We start from the raw sequence: 16120 nt of genomic DNA, 5'->3' as shown, positions 1-16120 counted from the left end.
AAAGACGGTCCCTACCCAACAACAGCTCACAGTCTAGAAAGGGGAGACAGACAACAAAACAAAACATGTAGACTGGTGTCAAGAGCAAGAGTACAGGCTTGGCAGTCAGAGGTCGTGGGTTCTAATCCCCACTCCACCACTTGTCTGTTGTGACCTTTGGAAAGTCACTTAACTTCTCAAATGCCTCAGCTACCTCATCTGTAAAATGGGGATTGACACTGTGAGCCCCACATAAATACCTTGTATTTACTCCAGTGCTTAGAACAATGCTTGGCACAGCAAGTGCTTAACAAATACCGTAATTATTACTGCACAGTCCAAAGTTCTCAATACAGTGCTCTACTCACCATAGATGCTTAGTAAACACTATTGATTGGACAGAAACATGCCCCCCGACCCCCACCCACCAATCTACTGCTGAGTCTACTGCTCTCCCCCTTTTAGACTGTGAGCCCACTGTTGGGTAGGGACTGTCTCTATATGTTGCCAACTTGTACTTCCCAAGCGCTTAGTACAGTGCTCTACACACAGTAAGCGCTCAATAAATATGATTGATGATGATGATGATGAGTCTGGCCAGAGATCCAGGCGGCTTGGGTCGGGGGGGACAGGACGGGGATATGAGTGTGACTGTGTGAATGACCCAGTGACTGGCCCAAGGTCGACTAGACTACTAATTACGGTGCAGAGGCGATATCAGAACTGAGTCTCCAAGCTTCTGAGTCACATCTTTGCACTCTGTAAACTGAATGGCCTGTATGATGCTAAGTACTTAGTACAGTGCTTTGCACACAGTAAGTGTTCAATACCATTGATTGCATGAGAAGTAGAGGGCCCTTGGCCCATAAAGAGGGGGAATGGACTTTTGATGTATCCCCTTGAAACTAAGCACAGAGCACCCAGCCCTGTGAACCCCTAGGGAAGCTCACAGAGGGAGACTACAGCCCAGGTAGGGGGTCCAGAGACCCAAAAGGAGGAGCAGGTTCCAGTAGGAGCTGAAGTAACCAGGATGCTGCCGACTCCCTCATATCTTTGTGAGACTCTTCTGTGTTGGCCGCCTCAATGGTGGGGACACAAGTGAGTGGAAAAGCCAAGGCCCTTTGAGGAGAAAGTTGATCATTGGTGAGTTAGAACTGGAGCACCTTGAAGACCTTGAAACTGGACACCAGCACTCAGAAAAGCCCCTGAACCCTGCAGAAGCCTCAGTGGGTCAGGCCAGGCCAGACCAGAACTAAAGAGGCATTGGGAGCTGTGCGGAGCAGGATCTACCATCTGCTGGATGACCTTGGGCAAAGCCCCTTGGGTAGTCAGTGTTCTTGGCCCCCGCAGGTCTCACACTCTATCAGCCCCGTTTTACAGTAGAATGATGATGATGATGACGGTGGCATTTATTAAGCGCTTACTATGTGCAAAGCACTGCTCTAAGCACTGGGGAGGTTACAAGGTGATCAGGTTGTCCCACAGGGGGCTCACAGTCTTAATCCCCATTTTACAGATGAGGTAACTGAGGCACAGAGAAGTTAAGTGACTTGCCCAAAGTCACACAGCTGACGGATCTGGGATTTGAACCCATGATCCCTGACTCCAAAGCCCGTGCCCTTTCCACTGAGCCACACTGCTTCTCTTATAATAATAATTGTGGTATTTGTTAAGCGCTTACTGTGTGCCAGGCACTGTTGTAGGCGCTGGGGTAGATATAATGTCATCAGATTGTCCCACATGGGGCTCGCAGGCTTCATCCCCATTTTACAAATTAGGGAACTGAGGCACAGACAAGTGAAGCGGCTTGCCCAAGGTCACACGGCTGACAAGTGGCAGAGGCAGGATTAGAACCCATGTCCTTTAACTCCCAAGCCCGGGCTCTTTTCCCTGAACCACACTGCTTCTCAGACAGGAAGAGTAGCTTGCTGTGGGGCACTGTCCGCAAGGACCACAGAGTCGCTGATCGTGGCTGTTGGCAACTGACATGATCTTCAGTGCCCATCCTGCTAGAGAGAGCCACATGCCAAGTGGGCCGATTCCCAGCCTCTGAGATGGAGCAGGGTGGGCACAGCTGCTCCCCATCAGAATGGACACATCCCTCCTGCAGGGGCAGCCCAGCAGTCAGAAGTCCCCACCCGGGGCCGCAGGGATCGGGGGCAAGGATTCAACGGGTCTTAGCTGCAAACTGGGTCATCGTCGATAAGGCCAGCAAGGGGGACCGGGAGGGGTCTGAGTTCCAGGGCCCCCTGGGGTAATGGTCAGCACCAGGCCAGTCCTCGCTCCCACCCCTTTGCCAGGCCAAATTGCACTGACCGCTGGACTAGGGGAACAGGGCACCGCTGACTGGTTGTAAGCTCGGCCATGTGGAAAATAAAACCATGAGGCAAATTCCAGCTGTCATTACTATTTTCAGATGCCCAGGACAGGGTGCTATCTACAGCAGGCACTCAGTACTGAAGTCTGCTCCTGGGAGGTGCCCAAGACAGTGCCGGGACATCAGTAAATCCCACGGTGATCTTGACTGGCAGGGAGCGTCGAGGGGGATGTGGCCTCTCAGTGGCGGCACACAACTGGCCTTGAGCCGCTGCTGTACCGAAGCCCTCCCGGAACCCGGTCCAGCCCATCAGATAGCGCACGGAGCAATGCGTGCGCATGTGTGTGTCCTGCCTCTGCCTGACTGCCCGCCCCCCACCTGAACCTATCCCTCCCCCAATCCCTCCCCCGTCCCTTGGGGACCCACGAGGCCCAGACCCCTTACCCTGAACCACGCCCAGAAGCGCCGGACGACGGAGTGCTGGCTTGCTCGCTCTCTCTCGTTCTCGTGCATGCGCACGTTGGCAAGATCAACCGTTTATTAGTTTTCTAAAATACTATACAATCCACGGAGAGGCCCCCACACAGAAAAGTTGGGACAATTTTTGGTAAATCTGAAGTTTCCCGGACAGTCCGGTGCCAACGTCCGCTCCACTGGCAACATGCCAGGCTCCCCGGAAACGGAGGGAAATACATATCCTGAGGGCTCCCTCAGCCAACGGCCGAGCTGCGAGATTTTTCCGACATCGAATAAAGGTTCTTCTCCCACCGTGATCAGTGTAGCATGCTGATGAAGTAAATCTACTCACCTGGTAATGATTTCAATGCTCTTTTCCCCCCCTACGATAGACTCTCGAGCCAGGGATAAGACTCAGTTTTTAAGCTGATCGTAAACGTTTGACTTTTCACGATATTTAAATACGACTGTAATTAGCAACTGCCAACTAGACGGAGAAGCGTTTGCAGCACGGGGCTGGGACATCCACAAAGGGACGGATGCTAATCTAAAGTTGGATCCACAGCTGCCAGAGGGTAAAAGCCCTCACCTCATTGCACTGTTAGAGACTATTCTCCATTCTGCGATAGCAGATCTCGCGGAGACCAAATGTGCCTCAATCGAACAGACTTGAAGCAGTCTTTAAATCGAACCCATGGTCAAAGGCTTTTAACTTAAATGACAGTAGACATGCTCTTTAGGCTTCTGAATATCAAATTATGCACACACACACACACACGCACGCGCGCACACACACACACATTCACAGAAACATAACAAAATGTCTAATAAAAAGCATCTTAGTCTATTTTACAGTCACTTGGAGAGTTAGAATTCACTCCCCATTTACCTTCCAAATCACAGATAAAGTTGTGAATAAGCTTGCAGAGGGGTGAAGTTTGAAGCAAGGATAGGGAGGAAATGGTTGAAAATCACCTGACTTTTCTGAGTGCTACTCAAGATTACTCTGGAAGCTCACATTTAAACGCCCAAAATAACTAAATGGCATCTGCCTAACTCCAAGCTAATCTCTGCCGGGTTTCCCGCTACACCCATCAGCAACGGGCACCCTGGCCACTCCCAGCACAGCCAGGGCCGGGAGGATTCTCATTCGTCGGCGACTGTGGACAGGAATCGGGGTCATAATTTAAGTGCCGGGGAAAGGAAGAACAAGCATAAAAAAGTGTAACCGTCCACAGCCTTTAAATAAAAGCAGGCACAGACACCCCTAACAGCCCAGATGCTTACACGGCTCTCTACAGATTCACGTTGTCAGTTGGCTGAAAGGACCCCAGTGAGGGCCACCGGGAGGGGTGTGGGGGGCTTGGGAAGGGAAGCAGAGACTCAACACAAACTGACAATTCAAAGCCACGCGGGGGTGGGGGTGGGGGTGGGATGTCCGGGTGCTGTGCTGTGTCCCACCGGCCCAGCTGCCAGCCCTATCAGAACCCGTCACTCGCCCCCTGTGAGAGCAACAACATTCCTCCTCCTCCCAGGAACGAGCCCGACTGCTCCAGCGGCAACGAGCTGGCACCCCCACCCCCCGGGGCCCGTGCCCAGTCACTGGATCGCTTCAACGTAGTTCGCCGGGTACAGGCCGACTTGTCCGCCGTCCAAGCGTCCTTTGCACCACCCTTGCTCATCCTCATCCTCTATTTTGGTCAGCTCGTCCCCTGGAGAGAAATGGGGGCGGTTTCAGATCCAGCAGGGTCAACGTTGACCACAGCTCCAGACCCTCCCTATCCCCTAATGCCACTCGGCCCCATTCCGGTCACAGCTAGATCCCTGGCAGCACTGATCTCTGGCCTGTCCGCCGGGTCTTTGGGATCCACAAAGACCATAGGTCTGGTCTTGTCCCACGGCTCCCAGGGCCAGCGGGCTCTCCCGCAGAAGGGATGGTGGCCGCCCTGGGGTTCCACAGACAAAGAGCTTTGGGAGGCCCCAGGCCAGTCTGTAGTCCTTATCGCCCCAAGCCACCAGACGTGGCCGGATGAGATGGTTGGGGTGGGGGTGGGGGGGGGAACATGGAGGGGGAGGGAGGGGACACGAGCCAGCCGCTTTCTCAATGAGATGCTTGAAAACCCCTTAAGCACTCAGACGGAGGGCGCTCTGGCCAGGTAAAGTATCAGTACTGTAGCACGATTGTGATTTCTTGTAAATTACTGAATGAGAATGACACAGAACTAGAAAGGAGAATCAGTGAGTGGCACCGCCACGGTATGACCTTTGGAGCGACCTCGGGAGGGAAGGGGGTTTCCAGTGAGCTCCCCGCCATCGCCACGGCCAAGAGAAGGAAGGGGTGGGCACAACTGGCTTGCCAATGTGCCAACACTCCAGGTCCAAAAGGGGCCAGATCCCCACCTACCGGCCTTGAAACTCAGCTCATCATGCTCTTGGCCTTCATAATCGTAGAGGGCCCGGACCCGCAGCTCGGTCGCCGGGGCAGAGTCCTCGTCGAACGGGTTGGAGTCCCCGTTGGCGTCCGTGGAGGAGAAGGGGTTGTTGGTCTCATCATCTGACCACTCCGTGGGGTAGCTCTGGGTTTTCTCGTAGCTGCTAACGCTAGAAGAGAGGACGGACGGTCAGGTTCTCGGGCCCGGGGCCCAGATCCACCCGGGTCACGGCCCCGAGAGCGGCCAGTGTTAGTGCTGGGCAGAGACACCGCCCAGCTCGGACGACCCCGGGTGGGCGGGCGGACAGGCCGGAAAGGCCAAAGCGCCAGGGCGTGGGAGGGCACCCGGGCCACACCCCCAGCCCTGGCCCGCCAAACCTGCTGGGAGCAGAGCAGCTGTTGGAGAAAGCCTGATGTGAGCGGTCCCAGCAGGAGATGGGACGGAAGCCAAGCTCCCGGGGAAAGGCGCAGGACAGACTGTCGGAGAAGGCGGCCCGGCCGCCTGACGTTCTGGCCGAGCCTTCGGAAACGAGTGTGGCTTAGAGAGGAGACCCGAGACAAAGCACTCGCCAGCAGGTCGGTCAGCCGGGGTTAGTCCTCGTCCAGCGCCCCAGGGCCACGCCAGGCCCGAGGGGGCCGGGGAGGCAGCCCTGGTGGCTGAGGTAGTGTTGGTTAGTTTTGCAGCGTGGCTCACCCGGGCCTGGACGGCATGCAGTGCTCGCAGGCTGCGGGACCGCCCCCAGAGAGCGGCCTGGAGAGAGAAAGGGCAGGTATGGAAACAGAGAATTGACAGTTCACCAACTTTTTGGGTTTATTGTCCTCCTTCTCACTGACAGTACTTCCCGTGTCGTCCTCCTCTTCAAAGGGGTTGTAACTCGGTGGGCCTGACTGGGCTGGATTACCCGGGACGCTAAGATGGCTAGTTGGGGGAGAGAGAGAGCATTAAGGCGATGCTGTCTGCCCAAGACCCCCAACGTAGACTGACAGACCTGCATCCGCTTCTGGAAGGGTCTCGGCTTACCCTCTCCCCCCAGCCCAGAGCCCAAACTCTGTTCAACCGAGCTTTCTGCTGAGGGCCCAGTCAGGCCGGCTCGGGCCACACTGGGCATCCGCCACCAGAGGGGAATGGGCAGCAGTGGAGCTGGCCGACCTCTGCCTGAGCCTCGCTGGACAGGAGGGGACAGAAACATCTTTCGGTGCCACTCCCCTGCCCCCCTGCTCCGCAGTGGTGGCTGGTCCTCGGGCTCCTGCCAAGGCAGATCTGTCCACAGGCTGGGGTTTCTAGCCCTTTCCATTTCTTCTGTCCCCGTGGCCTTGCTGTCTCAGCAGAGCCAACCTCACGGTCACTGGGTGGGCATTCCCGCTCCAAGCTGAGAGCTCTCCTCCCAGACCCACACAGGCCGTTCTAGGGTTTGGCTCCCCACAGGCCCTAGGGCACAGAGTGCCCAACACAGGCTGTTCTAGGACACTGGGGGATGGGACCCAGATACGTTGTTCTGGGGTTCAGCTCTCCCTATGCCCCCCAGGGGAACTGGGAGCATCAGACCCAGACATGCCGATCTGGGACTCAGTTCAACCCATCCCCCAGGACTCTGAGAGCCACGTGCAGGCTTGTGGTTCTGGCGTTCTGTTTCCTCCCCTGGGACTCCTGTTAGCTCTGGACCCAGACATGTTGTTCTGGGGTTCAGCCCCCACCTCTGAGTGACTATGCGTGCCAGACCCAAACTTGTGGTTCTGGGTTAGGTTCCCCCCACCGGGACACTGCGAACACCAGACCCAGGTTCATGGTCCCAGGTTCAGTTCCGCCCCATCGGGACAATGTGTTCCCTGTGGCGGGGACCCGTCACAGCCAGAGGGCCGGGCTCTGCCTCGCTTCCATTGGGCCCCCGAGGTGGGTGGTTGTTTCTGGGCGTCAGCAACGAGTGGGGCCTCATCTCTCCTTGGCGCAGCTCCTAGTGGCTCTCGGCAGGGTCCCGAGAGGAAGACAGGGAGAGGAGGGGGCGGACATGGGCCGACAAGACCCCAGGGGGAGCAGGGGCATAAAAAGGGATGCTGTACCACAGTCCCGCCCCCAGGGGTGAGGATGAGGATAACCTGAGGGAAACCACCCCCTCTCCACTGGCCAAAGGGCGGCCTCCGATCTGCTCTGAGCGTCGCATCTGGTCTCGCCAGGCCTATGAAGAGACGACTTCGGCCCGGGCTTGAATCTGGGTGCCCCCAAATTATACCAGACACTTCACCTCAACCCCGCTTTCCCCAGACCACACACCACATCTCACACGCGATGCCCCATGGAGAGGTCACTCTCTGGCCGTCCTCAAACACCACCGCCACTCATCAACAGATGCCCGATGTTCTGCAGCAGGACGGGGCTGTCCCCGCCCACCACCCAAACCAGCACTCCTCTTGACTCCTCCCACTTTTAACCCCCACATCCAGTCTGTTGTCCAATCTGGCCGGTTCTTCCTCCACCACATTCCTGGATCCCTGCTTTCCTCTCCATCCAAATGGCTACCATGCTGGTCTGAGCACCTGTCCCAGTTCATATCCAGTACTGCAACTGCCTCCTTGTTGACCTTCCTGCCTCCAGTCTCTCCCTCTTGCAGCCCATATTTTACTGTCTGGATCATTGTTCTAAAATAAAAAAAATCCTGCACACGTCTCTCCACTCCCACAAAACCTCCAGCAGTTGCTCATCCATCTCCGCATCAACTTCCGACCACTGGCTTTAAGGCCCTTAATCAGCTCTCTCCCTCCTCATCCTCGGTCTCCTCTTGCTACGTCTCAGCTCGCCTGCTTCATTCCCTGTGCCTCTATTTGGTCCAGCCGCCTATCATCTAGCAGGGACCCCGAGTCAGCTTCCAGGGTGCAGAGGCCCCGCTTGGGGTCTGGCGAGGCCTGAGATGGGGACTAATCTGGGACTTCATGGGTTAGGGTCCTGCAACCACAGGGTCCTGCCGCCTTGTTGCCCGGCCCGGAACCAGCCGTGTAGCACCACCCGAAAACAACCCAGCAGAACCCCTGCTCTGGGCCTCACCCCGGCTAATGGAGCCAGGAACTCTAACTCACAGATGATCAATTTTAGAAGCAAGGCTCCTGTACCCACTGTTTTTCCAGATGGTCAAACCCGAAGTTAGACAAATAGCCCCGGGCCCAGGTGGACCTGGAAGGTTCAGACAGGTGCTGGGTGCACACCAGAACCTGAAAACACAAGGCGGTTTAGTCTGGATGGCCGCCTGCCCCCCAAAATGCCCAGGGCCCGGTGCCTAGGGCAGGTGACCAAACTGAATACAAACCCTGCCTACCTTGGGCTGAGAACCTCTTTAGGGTTCTGCTCATTAAATGGCAGCGATGCCAGCCTGCCCCAACCTCCAACATACCTAGAACCGCCCCAGCGCCAACCCCCTAAACTCAACCTGGCAGCCCTCTTCTCAGCTTTCACGTTGGCATTAGGGGGCCGGGTGAGGAGCAGAGAGACCAAGGGGAACCAGGCAGTGTTTCCTCACAGCCCCTGGGGTGACACCCAGGTTGAAGCCATGCTGGCCCCCAAAAGGGGCTCCTTGTCTGTCCTTCAGGGACTCTCCCAGAAAGGGCCTCCCCAAACTGAACTGGCTACCTGTTCCCCAGAAGAGGCGTGCCCACAGCCAACCCCATGTTCCACCTGCTTTCCCAGGAAACCCTGGGGGGGGTGCATGTGTGTGTGCGTGTGTGCATGCGTACCTGCGTGAGTGCGTGTGTGTGTGTTTTGTGGTGGGAATGGATGGAAGATGCATCCTGGCTCCCCGTGGCTCCAGGAACAGACCCCAGGTCGAAGCCACGAGGACCCAGCTGCGTGCTGACCTGCCGTGCTTGTTGGGCGGCACCTGGTCTCCAGTCTGGCTGATGCCTGTCAGGGTCACACCGTCCGCAGCCTTCTTCTTCTCTCTCCGGCTCAGGGTGCGGTTCAAATCAGCTGACCACTCCTGCCCGGCAGCAGAGGGGAGGGCAGAGAGCGGAAGGTCAGTTTTTAGCAAAATGATTTTCCCACTGAAAGATCTCCGAGCACCTGCTACTTGATTGTCCAGCCCACCCACAGTTTGGTGGGCCCGGGGGGCAGATTGCTCGTGGAATGGAGATTTCCAAAGGAAAACCCACCTCAGCTTCTCTGACCAACCCCGCCCCGGGAACAGGCTCAGGGAACCTTGATCCGACAGGGATTCTCTGGGACGCCTGGGGTCGTGAATGCGGAATGGGAATTCCACAGTCACAGAGTGTGCAAGGGATGAGGTTTGAGTCTGAATCCATATGGGCCAGGATCTGCGCGGGTCTTGGCCAGGGTCAGCATGCTAATCATAAAACACACACTTACTTCATCCTTGTGGCATGGAAAGTAAGAAAAATCATTCAATTAGTAATACTCTAACATGAAACAGCAATGTCCTCAGTCTAGTCCCAGGAATGACAGTGATTCCGAGTTGGTTACTTCGGGGTTAGTAAACACAACCCTCCTGAGTCCTGTCCGTGGGGGTCAGTGACTGTGGTCCCTGAGTCCCATCTGTGTGGGTCAATGACCACGACCCCCTCGGTCCTGTCTCCGGAGTCAGTGACTGTGACCCCCCTCAGTCCTGTCCCTGGGGCCATTGACTGTGACCCCCTCAGACCTGTCCCTGGGCCACTGTTTGTGACCCCTTCAGACCTGTCCCCAGGGTCAGTGACCATAACCCCCCCAAGACCTGTCCCCAGGGTCAGTGACCAGGACCTCCCCTCAGACCTGTCCCCTGGGTCAGTGAAAACGACCTCCTTGGTCCTATCCACTGGATCAGTGACCGCAAGCCACTGAGTCCTGTCCTCAGGGTTGGTAAACGTGACCCCAAGTCCTGTCTTCTACATCAGTGACCATTACCCCGATTCCTGTTCTTAGTGTCCGTGACCACAACTCCCTTGGTCCTGCCCCCAGGATCAGCAACCTCAACCACCTTGGTCCTGCCCCTGGCATAGGAGACCACACCTCAACTGCGTTGATCAACACTCTCATCGGCCTGGGGGGGGGGGGGGGGGGGGGGGGGGGCGGTGCGCACTTCTCTGGAGCGGAGAGCAGGGTTCCCAATGATTCCAACAGGAAATTCTGGCTGATTCAGGATTTGACGGGGAAGCGTTCCTCCGGATCGATACCGAAGGCCAGTCCAGAGACTGGGACAATAGAAGAAACTTAGGCTGAAAACCAAGTTATAATCGGGGAATGCAAAGTCTGAGACCAGAACAGCCAGCGGAGGCCGAAGCGTCCACCCAGGGAACGTCCAGCCTGGGGCCCTGATGTCTATGCAGCCCAGGAGCTCAGCAAGCTCAGGGCTGTTCTCTGTCTCTGTGGGGCTGAAACGACCCAGACCAACCACTGGGCAGACAGGGGCCAGGGTTGATGTGGGACAACCCGATCGATGCTGGCAACCACTCAGGGCTCGGCACACAGTGAGGGCTGAATCCACACTGTCATCAACTCACTTAATAGCTAACTGCTGTGGCAAAGCCAGGTCTCAGGCTCTCACCTCAAACTGCGGCCAGTTCATCGACATTCCCGGGCCATGATTAGCTCGGAACCATCGCAGATCTTCCACTGCGTCAGCTGCTTTGATGCTCTGTTCCATGTCACGATAGATGGCTTTGTAGCTTTAAGAAATAGACAAACAAAGCTTTTCTCTGCAAGGGCATTTCATCGAAAGGAGACAGAAGACCCCAGAACATCTGGGGTCCAGAAGATCAAAATCTTATCATTTGGTGTATAGCTTTGGGTGGGACAGAAAAATTGGCCACTGAGTTCAAAATGAGGACGGGATGGGAGGAGACGGAGAGGACCAGAAGGGGCTGGGGGTTTTTTACCTGACAGCATTGGATAGGTCTAGATGTTTTTGAACTTCCAGCAACACTTCCCGGAAAAAACGTAAGCGCTTCTCCTCAAACTGCTGGCATTGTTCAAACATCTGCTCCATGTTTTCCATGTACTGCGGGGTGCCTTGGTCAAGCTCTTTCAGGGATTTCTCATACTTTTCTTTGGTCTGAAAGGAAACCAAACCATAAAGTCAAAGTTACCTCCCGGGGAGGGGGAGTTCTCTTCTGCAGGCACCCTAGGTTAACTTTCAACAGACCTCCTCATCATCGTGGGTATTTACTGAATGTCTGCGGTGCCAGGACTTGTTGGGGAGAAAGTAGGTCTATCCAAACACACGTAATTGCAAAAAGGAAGAACCAAAATGGTGGGGTGGGTGGGGGGAGAGAGGAAAAAAAGTCAGGTGATAGGGAGGACTCAAGGGCTACTTTCTCTGCTCTATATTATTCTTCATTTTGGTCTTAATCCACCTGTTTCTAGATGATCAGGTTGATCAATCGATCAATCCTGGCCTCTCCTCCAACAGCACCTCCCTAACAAAAACGACTTTCCTTCCTGCCTTCATTCAATCGTATTTATTGAGTGCTTAGTGTGTGCAGAGCACTGTGCTACGTGCTTGGAAAGTACAATTCAGCAATAGAGAGAGACAATCCCTGCCCACACCGGAGAAGAGGGTACACAGACATCAAACAAATAAACAGGCCTCCCTTGGGTCCCAGGGCTGAGGGGGTCTCACGGATCTTCACGGCACTGGTCCTTCGGGAAGAGGACTCCTACTCTCGGGAGCGGCCCCACTTCTCTGGGTGAGAAGAGGACTTTAGTGCACTTTGCCATTCCCACAGGGTTCACGAAGGCAGAGCTGAAGCTCAGGGTCATCCTGGTGGCTACCATGGCACTGGATGATCTCAAAGCCAGAGGTAGTCTCCCTGCATGGCCGGGTGTGGGGTGGGGAGAACATGTAAGCCCATTGTGGGCGGGATTGTCTCTTTTTATTGCTTTACTGTATTCTTCAAGTGCTTTGTGAAGTGATCTGCATCCAGTAGGTACTCAATAAATAAGACTGAATGAATGAATGAATTAGGTCCTTACTGGAGCAGGCTGGCTGGCTGGTCCAGTCTGCACTTGATTCTTTGCACTCTGAGGTGGGGGGAGAGGGCCAACCTGGGGAGAACGGAATGTGAGCCAGTTACTAAGGACGCTCAGGGGTGGGGTCAGAAGTTGGAGATGGCCCAAAGTAGTAGAGTACTACTTGGCATGGGAGGTTGCGGGGAGGGAGCAGGGAGAGGAAGGCCTGAGAGATTGGGTTACAGCTAGAAGAAAACCATTTTCCTCGTCTCTGCTGGCCAATGGGTCAATGCCAACATTTCTAAAGTCAGCAGGAACCTTGGTGGAACTCAGTGCTTTCCTCGGGTCACTCTGGGTTTGGCCTCTGGTGATCGACTTACTATCCTTACGGAGAGGGGAAAGCTGAAATTGGCAGAGGTGAGGGAGGGGACGGGGGTCCCGACTTCAGACCCTTCCACTGGCCCTAGGCTCTCCATGATAACCCACGACCCAGAGAAGCCCCTGGAAAAGAACGGGGTGTGAAAACGAGTGTTTCCAATGAGCTCATAGTGAAGGTGGAGCCTCAGGTTTACCATGAAGCTGAGGGGGGCAGGGGAGGAATACCATGGCCTGCTCCCACTAGGAGGGGGCGATCTATCTCTGTCTGCCCAGAGAATTTCAAGAATTCTCTTTAGGACAACTCAGACGGTCGCTCACCTTTGCCGGTTGGGGGAGGGGAAACAGGTTCCAGCCCTGGTTCTAGGAATGACTTTTCTTAATCACTTTAATACCTGCTTAAAGAGTCTTATTTTTTTAAACCATGTAGTCTCAGACAGGTTCCTCCCCCTGCCCTCCGCAAAAAAACAAAACAAAACCCCAAAAAACAAAGCCCCCCCAAAAAAACCTAAAATAAAACCAAAAAAAACCAGAATAGCAAAAACAATCTCAGCTTTTCCAAGTGGACAGAGCCTGGGCCTGGGAGTCAGAGGACCTGGATTCTACTCTCGATTCTGCCACTTGCTTGCTGTTTGGGCTTGGGAGATTCACTTCGCTGTGCTTCAGTTTCCTCGTCTGTCAAACAGGGACTACCTCTTCTCCTTCCTACTTACACCATGAGCCCCATGTGTGACATACAGGCTCAGGTCCAACCTGCTTATCTCCAATGTGCTCTAGCGCTTAGTTCAGTGCTGGGCACATATGGATTAAGAAATACCACACATCACTCTTATTAACTTCCACATTGGGTTCCTGTGGCCTAAAGAAAGCTCCAGAAGGCACCAAAGTGAGCATTACTCTTCCCCTGCTGCCTGTGGCTTTTCCAGACACCAAACTCTCATCTCCTCTGGCACATATGTGTTCGTGCGCCCTAACGGTGGGACCCATGGGGGCAGGTTACTGCCCCAGGAGCTAAAGGACTGCTAGCCACCAAAGGGAGTCCTATTAGTAAACAATCTGGGCAATTCTTGGAGACAGGCAAGGCCACTGGGCAGGAGTCCTCTCCTGGCCAGGCCCCATCCAGTATGGTGTGAAGCATGAGATCTAAACAGTCAGTGCTTCTCATTTTCCCAATGGGAAGCAGTCCAGCACACAGATACCAAGGGCCTGAAAGCCACCATCCAATAAAGACACTGGAGCCTACAGAGTGCGGCACCCCTGATGAGTCTGTTCGGGCCTTGACCAAAGAGAGACATTGGATTTCACAAATGTCGCTTGTTTCATTTCGCACAAAAATCAGTTTCTCCGCTCTGTGGGGGGTCAAACATCATCAAACCCAGCAGATGGGACACTGGGAGCCGTTCTGAGAAACCATCTCCACACCAGCTCCTTCCAAGGCTCCTCAGCACGAACCACAAAAGACCAGAGAGGTTTCTGGTTCCAGCTTTGTAAAATCTATCTTGGCCAGTCAGGAAGTCTGCTCTCTGTCCTGCTCCGCTGGGCTGCTCGCCCACCCCCCCACAGGGAAATGCCACTCAGACGGTGTGGCGCATAGGGCTGGCTTGGACTCCGCCGATACACACAACATCTACCTTCAAAACATCCTGTTTGCACTTTTCCACTTTGTCCTGTAGCTTTTTCAGTTGCTCGGGATTGAGGGAAGGGTCTGCCTTGCTATTCGTTTCCCTTGAAATCGCCAACTTCTCCTCTTTGCAAGCGCCATGGTAGGCTTTCTTCGCAGCCTCCACCTAAGAGGAGAATTTTAAAACATCATCACATTTCCAGCAGCTGGAAATTTCCCACCGCGCTTCCAGGCTTTGACCTGCACCAAAGACAGTGGGAGACAGACGGCGAGAGGTGGCAAGAGACAGGGGTTTTCTTTCTAATTAGTTACTGCCGGCCAGCCCTAGGGAAAGAATATTACCATCTGATGAGCTGGAAAATGCCACCTGGGAAGAAGAAGGAGAGGAGAGGCAGCTCCAGAGTTAGAGCAGGAGAGTGGAGGATGGAGGAAAGACACCACCTTGTACAGGTCTGTATAGAAGACTGACAGGTGACCAGACGTCAGGGAGGGCCCAAGTGCTTAGGTGGAGCAGAAGGGCTGAAGGGGCAGTAACAGGTGGGAGATGGGGAAAGGGTGGGGAGATGAGCAATTAATCGGGGAAGACTTCCTGAAGGAGATGGGACGTGAAGGGGAAGGGGGTTTCAGCCAGCTCAGGGCTGCTCTCTCCCTGTTGTGCCCAGACAACCCAAATGGACCCCAGGGGGATGGTGTGAATAAGTGGTTGAGAGTAAGAGAGATGAGAATTAAGTACAATGAGCAAGCTGGATTTGACAGAAGTGAAGTATGGGAGCTAGGTTGTGGTAGGAGGGGAGCAAGGATAGTTTACAGAGGGAGGGAGAGGGAAACGGAGGGAGAGGGAGAGAGAGAGTGAAAGAGAGAGAGAGAGCGCACGTGAGTGCTAGCTGATGGAATATTTTGAAGCCAGTGGTCAGCAGCTTTTGCTTGATGGGAAAGGAATGGGTATCTGTGGATGGATTTTGAGGAATGGCGAGACTTGTGTGGAACCGTTCTGGAAAAATGGTTTGGCCAGCAGAGTGAAGTACGGGCTGGAGAGGGGCAAGGCAGGAGGCCAGGGGTGGGGGTCAGCAAGGGGGCTGGGGCAGTAGTTGAAAAAGGAGATGACCAGCACTTGGACCTGGAAGACGGAAGGGAAGAGGGAGGGACAGGATTCTGGAGATGTTGCAGAGGAATACCACAGGGCCTGGGGGCTGAAAGAGAGGGAGGAGCTGAGGACAGTGTGGAGCCAGGAGTGGGGCAAAGAGGGTGTGCACCTCCTTCAGCTTCTTGGCCCAGGGCTTTTGGGCCTTTCTGAACCCATCCTCAGCCTCTTTGGTTTCTTTGAAGCCTCCCATCATCTGCTTGTGGAACACCTCCTTCTGCCAGTTCTTGATCTTCTCAAAATCCTCGCCCATCAAGGATCCTTTCACCTCGAGATGGAGTTCACTCACTTTTTCAGCCTCCACCATCACAGCATTCCATGCCTTCTCCACTGACCCGTACTGAGGCCCTGGGCACACACAGGCGGAACAAGGTAGGGCAGAGGAGGAGAGAGGAGCAGGGAGAAGAGGGGAGAGACGTTCAGGTTACAGATCAGTTAGGCCGACGAGGCTGAGTGGACTTTGCTACATTCGAAGGTGGTCACCACCGGCCCACTGCCCGTGGTTACGTAATCCCCTTAGGCCCAGACGGGCTGCCTTTATCCTGGACTCTGTGTCTGCCCGAGGCCAAGAGGCCGATGGTTGGGACCCCTGAAGATCCTGCTTTCTGGACTAAAAGGAAGGAAAGCAGTTATGGGGCAGAACCTGTCCTGCTGGCCGTGTAGTAGGATCGATTAAGGGTGGAAGAGGGATTCAGAGATAGTCTGTTTCCGGGAGTTTGGGTGTGGGGGGGGGTCCTCATACTGACAATGGCCTCCAACTGTGTTTCCCAAATGTCTGAAAGTTAGGAAGGAGCAGATTTCCTGGGGGACAGGTGCCAATGGAGCAGGACTTGCTCCCTCCCTGTTTCCCAAAGGATTGGTGGGAAGTATGGCCT

General features: G+C 54.8%; 1 protein-coding gene across 7 annotated transcripts in view; it reads right to left on the bottom strand.

Moving 5' to 3' along the window:
- Window positions 1-2791: 2791 nt before the first annotated feature.
- Window positions 2792-16120, bottom strand: part of PACSIN2 (protein kinase C and casein kinase substrate in neurons 2) — a 73682-nt gene continuing 60353 nt past the window's right edge. For 3 of the 7 annotated variants that reach the window (XM_038756030.1, XM_038756031.1, XM_038756029.1), the window contains exons 4-12: window positions 15358-15593; window positions 14115-14270; window positions 11037-11212; window positions 10706-10826; window positions 9532-9537; window positions 9024-9145; window positions 5986-6102; window positions 5157-5353; window positions 2792-4464 (exon numbers count right to left, since the gene is read on the bottom strand). In XM_038756030.1, coding sequence (XP_038611958.1) covers window positions 4352-4464; window positions 5157-5353; window positions 5986-6102; window positions 9024-9145; window positions 9532-9537; window positions 10706-10826; window positions 11037-11212; window positions 14115-14270; window positions 15358-15593 — 1244 coding nt within the window. In that variant the 3' untranslated portion in view covers window positions 2792-4351. Of the gene's footprint in view, window positions 4465-5156; window positions 5354-5877; window positions 5935-5985; window positions 6103-9023; window positions 9146-9531; window positions 9538-10705; window positions 10827-11036; window positions 11213-14114; window positions 14271-15357; window positions 15594-16120 lie in introns of all 7 variants that reach the window. The other 4 variants (XM_038756033.1, XM_038756034.1, XM_038756032.1 and 1 more) reach the window with 4 other exon arrangements.

Source organism: Tachyglossus aculeatus, chromosome 14 (genome assembly GCF_015852505.1).
Source record: "Tachyglossus aculeatus isolate mTacAcu1 chromosome 14, mTacAcu1.pri, whole genome shotgun sequence".
NCBI classification, from domain to species: domain Eukaryota; kingdom Metazoa; phylum Chordata; class Mammalia; order Monotremata; family Tachyglossidae; genus Tachyglossus; species Tachyglossus aculeatus.
Note: the sequence above shows the minus strand (reverse complement) of the source record. Positions and strands in the feature narration are given on the sequence as shown.